Source organism: Sceloporus undulatus, chromosome 1, assembly GCF_019175285.1.
Source record: "Sceloporus undulatus isolate JIND9_A2432 ecotype Alabama chromosome 1, SceUnd_v1.1, whole genome shotgun sequence".
Taxonomy (NCBI): domain Eukaryota; kingdom Metazoa; phylum Chordata; class Lepidosauria; order Squamata; family Phrynosomatidae; genus Sceloporus; species Sceloporus undulatus.
The window spans coordinates 354,322,186-354,327,264 of NC_056522.1; the positions used below are offsets into that span (position 1 = coordinate 354,322,186).

Sequence of the window (5,079 nt, forward strand, 5' to 3'; positions counted from 1 at the left end):
TTCCTCTTCCTCTTCTTCTTTTTCTTCCCCTCTTTCTCATCCTCTTTCCCCTCCTCCTCTTCCTCCTTTCAGTAGAAATAATGCCAAAATGTCCTCCATTTTGAGCATGCCTAAGAAACATGCATTTATATTAATGCTTTTTTAAAGTTGTTCATGAGTCCTCCATTCTAAAAATATGTCCTACATTTGTCCAACATTTTTTTCCATTTATCCCGGTTTGGAGGTTGACAGTTATGGCAACCCTATACACAACCCCCCCCCTCTCTCTCACACACACACACAACCTTATCAATGGCACTTCCAACATTGTAAAAACCTCTATACTGGTTACTTGAGGTTATTGGACTGACACACATGATCAGAAGCTGCACATCTTATAAGAACCATGTCATATTTGAAGGAAGTGGTGACTCATCTGTTTTGAACTCAGGTCTGTCATGTATAAAGTAAGGAAGCTGAAGGGGCAGCTGTTAAATATACACATGGAATTGCCCACCCCATGCACTCAGCCTCCCAAAGTCTTTCCCCCTCTCCTAACTGCACTGTAGTACTGGAAGTGAACACAGTGAGTAAGAACATATCTGGGAAAGTGGCAGTAAAGCAAAAGAGGGAGAGAAAGGCAGGAAGGACTTGTGCAGCACCACCGTACTTCCACATATTCACATATGCATCTCACACTTTGCATCACACCTTTCCCTCTGCTTTATATGTGATGAAAGCAATCCCATCTTTAACAACATAGGTCAGCTACTGTCACAGTTTAGCTTTATGTCTCAGCAGATTCAGTATTTGGGAAAAGTTTTATCACCTGTAATGGTGATGGGACCAAGAGGAAGCCTTCCTCTGAAGATCTTAGAGTTCTAGCAGGTTCATATGAGGAGACACAGTTTTTTCAAATAGCCTGGACCTAAGTTACTCTGGCACGAAGGGTGTGCAGGCACACGCAATCAAAAGAGAAAGACTCTTAAATTTCCTTAACATCAGTTACTTTTCTTACAGATTTTTAAAAGCTCACATAAATATATATTTCACGTATTTTAAAAGCCACCACTCTGTTTTGACATTTTAAAAATTGGCATCCAGTTCAAAAAGTGCAAAAATGTGCATTCCCTAAAAAGCTCCACATTTCCTATCATTTTTCTAAGTGGTGCAATCATCAAAATATTAAAAAAATTAAATACAAGAAAAAAATGTGTGTTTGGCTTTTCATCACAAAATTAATGTAAAGTTTTAGTAGTGAATTTACAGATGAAAAGTCAAAGCCATTTTTTTTAAAAAAATCATACAGAATAAACTTTGTCGAATCCTTTAAGAAATCCTGATTCATGTCAGGAAACTGACTGACTGATGTTTTCATGGTTAATTGGCTCACTAGAATTTGCTTTTTCCTAACCTGTCATAATTGCATGTCTGTCACTTTAAATCATCTCAACAACAGCTCAGTGGCACCAGGCAGGTTATCCAAAGGCACGGCTGTCTTTCTAAAAATGATGCCATGTAAGACGTTTTTCAAAGTATTTCCTAGAGTCAAATATTTGTTTCCTGTAACAAATATTTGCACATGTACCTAGGGGAACAAAGGGTGAGTTTGATTAAGCTGCTCAGGGTTTATTTGTTTTAAACATTTCAACATGTCTGGATTAGTTCACTAAGATTAGACTGCTGGAAGAAATGTTTCCATTGAAGCCCCCCAAAACTGAACAAATAGGTTAACCAAAACAGAACTACTCTGAGACTAAATCAATGTGAGCTATCAATGTAAGAGCTGAAAACCTCTCTCATTATAGAGGATGAGCAGAAATCCAACTAGAATATGCATGATATGGCTAACAACCTTCTGAGTACATTTGCTATCAGTCAGTGCTTTCTTCATACAATGCATTAATGCACTGCCTTTACAAAAAAACACTCAGCAGTTTATGATTGTGGTTTACAATCTATTAGCCAAACAATTAGTGTGCCTTTTAATGCTTGTTAAAAAGTAAATACCAAACAAGAAGTTGAGGAAAAGCAGAGTCCAGATGGAACCCTGGTAACTCCACACACATACAGATTTTGGTCCTGATCTATTCATGGTACACACCTGTAACTTGCATTGCTTCAAAAATAAGTTTTCCCTGAAGTGCAAATAAACAGATACTGTGATTGAATCTAGATGAGTATCACAGCAGGAACAAAGGATTTGTAGTTATGGCTCCTTCCTCTGGCATTCTGAAATAATTCTATCAGATAGGGAGCTTCAGTGCTGTAGATCAGGAGTGTTCACAAGAGATTTCTAGCAAAGAGAGTTCTCTATATCTCATAACTACAAATCCCAGGATTCCAGAGGAGTGGACCCATGGCAATTAAAGCAGTATCAAATTGATATAGTTGTGCAGTACAGATACACCCCAGTCTGATCTGTAGCTAAGCATCAAATGCACACTAATACATAACCAATCTATGTAAACAGGCAGATGGATGAAAAAATGCAAATCATGAGTGAAAATGCAGGTGTTGATGTCTGCTCTGTATTAGGAGTGTAATCAGAAAGATATAATCATCCCCTGCTGCAGTATTGTCTGAAATAGATCAATATGCAATGTATTTTCTATCTTTCTTTCATGATGGCTTTCAAGAGTCAAAATGCTCTTATGACCCTGAATGTTACAAGATGGTAAAATAATAATAATCTTTCTCTTGCTCTCTCTTTTAATTCACAGAAAAACCAGTAAGAAGAATGAATTCTGCCGTCTATCTGTGTTTGCTATTGGTTGGCCTTCCCACCATCACTTATGGCCACCATCTCAATGGTCATGATAATTCAAGTATTGCAGCTCTGAAGATCTATACCAACACTGCTCAGTTTGGACTTAATTTGTATGAACAGATTTCTTCAGCATCACCTGGCAAGAATATTTTCTTCTCACCCATCAGCATCTCTTCTCTCTTAGCATTTCTGTCACTGGGGGCAAGATCAACCACCCACACTCAGATTCTGGAAGGCCTCAGCTTTAACCTGACACGAATCCAGGAAAAGGAAATCCATGATGGGTTTCATAACATCTTTTCTGTGATAACTAACCCTGACAATGCGGTCAAAATTGATATTGGTCAGGCTCTGTTTCTGAAAGATGACCAAAAACCACTACAGAAATTTTTGGATGATGTCCATGCCTTCTATGAAGCAGAAATGTTATCAGCAAATTTCCAGGAGCCCAAAGAAGCTGAGAAGCAGATCAATGAATATGTGGAGAAGAAAACCCATGGGAAAATTGTGGAACTGGTCAAGGGTCTCGATCCAACCACTGTTATAGTTATGGTTAACTACATATTCTTTAAAGGTAAATTATGAATATCTGAGAAGATTCTTCAGCCAAACTGATGTGTAAATCTTCTTATAGTCATCCAGTTAAGTTGAATGGTGGAAGTTTCAGGACAGGAAAAATGAGATACTTCTTTGTAAAATGCTAGAAACTTTGGAACTCACAACCACAATGTGTAGTGATGGCTGCCAACTTAGATAGTGTTAATTCAGCAAAGAGTTTCAAACTTGAATGGTTCCAGGATGGTGCATAGTAGTCCCTTCCATAAAGCTGAGATGATTTTTATTTCAGGTTCAGGCAGCAATCATGTCAAAGGCAGCATGAGATCAAAAGCAAGTAGAAAATTCAGATACAAGATGTAAACAGTACAGTGGGAGAGAGAGAAGGTTCGGGTAAGAGGCAAAGTCAAAAGCTGCTTGAGATTCAAGTCAGCAAATGTTTCAGAAATTAAGTTCAGACAAACAAGCAGGCAATAATCAGGCAACAGCCATGATCTATGGCAGCCCAAAGGAACAGGAGATCCACCCAAGGGAAAGGTAGGCAAAGACACAGCAGCACATTAGAAAGAGGAGCATTATTTCATCAGTTGAGCGTTTTAAGCAGGAACTGGCAAAGATCCACACAAGGCCCAACAACTGAGGCTTCTGAAATCCTCCTCAGCATGCTGATGGGGTGATGAATTCTCTCTACATTTTAAAATTCTCTCTACCTTTAAAAGACTTATCCATGATGTTCAACCCTATTCTCAAAATAGGTTCAGCACCTTGGATAATTCCTTTAACGTAATAACTTAAACCTGGAGAGGATTCAACTGCCCCCTGACATGGGATCCATGACCCTTACACCAGTGTAAGATGTAGTTGAGCATTTATCAGGAGCATCTGCATTCTGCAGGTGCTGACACTCTTGGGGGCTCCATATTCACTCCACTTCAGCCTCTGAATCCTGACTTTCTTACTCATGGTTTGGATGCTCTGTTGTCCCCCCCCCCCCCCAAGAGCTCTGGCATGAATAGTTCTGGAGATTTGCCTGTTTTGGGGATGCCAAATCCCCTATTAAGGAGGGGTCCTCTAGCAGGGAGCAGGAGAGATTATTTTCAAAGAGGATCAAGTCCATTCATGAAAGATGGATCTGTATTCAAGATGTATTAGTCATGATGAGAGAGAGGCAATGTGAAGAGCAGGAATGCTGAGGAACAGGAAGCAGTGGAGTGAGGTTGCTGTTATATTCACTACCCTATTTGTGGGTTTTCCATAGGCAACTATGTGAATACAGCAGCGCACTAGAACATAGCTTTGGTCTGGTCCAATATGGCTCTTCTGGTGTCCTTATGTACTGAAATTCAGTAAACCAGAGTCAGCTCTTCAATTAGTGAACGTAGGATGGGATTGTACACAGCAACTAGTTCACAGCAAACTGAATAAATCTAATCAATCACCTCAGTAAATCATTCTATTTATTGAAAACTAGCCTATGATTTATGTGTCAAGGGATCTTGCAGCATCTTTGAGACTAACTGAAAGAAAGAACCTGGTAGCGTGAGCATTCGTAGATTTGAACATACTTCCTCAGATGCTTCTGATCACAGGACACTATACAGGTTCATCCTTCATCACTGCTGATGCCAGTATACAAAAACGAGGCAGTAAGTTAAGGCTTGACTAGTCAAACACACATAAAAGACCTAGAATCTGCTCTATATACTTTTCTAGCTTTTCTCCCATTCAAGCAACTGGAGCTGGGGCTGTTCCTCCTGAAAACCCCACTTCCTGGA

General features: G+C 39.5%; 1 protein-coding gene across 1 annotated transcript; it reads left to right on the top strand.

Annotated features, from left to right (window-relative positions):
• The first annotated feature begins 339 nt into the window (after positions 1–339).
• Positions 340–4,743, top strand: LOC121923926 (alpha-1-antiproteinase 2-like). The gene is made up of 2 exons (XM_042454872.1): positions 340–430; positions 2,703–4,743. The coding sequence occupies exons 1-2, from the start codon at positions 355–357 to the stop codon at positions 3,332–3,334; spliced, it is 708 nt and encodes a 235-aa protein (XP_042310806.1). The 5' UTR covers positions 340–354; the 3' UTR covers positions 3,335–4,743.
• The last annotated feature ends 336 nt before the right edge of the window (positions 4,744–5,079 follow it).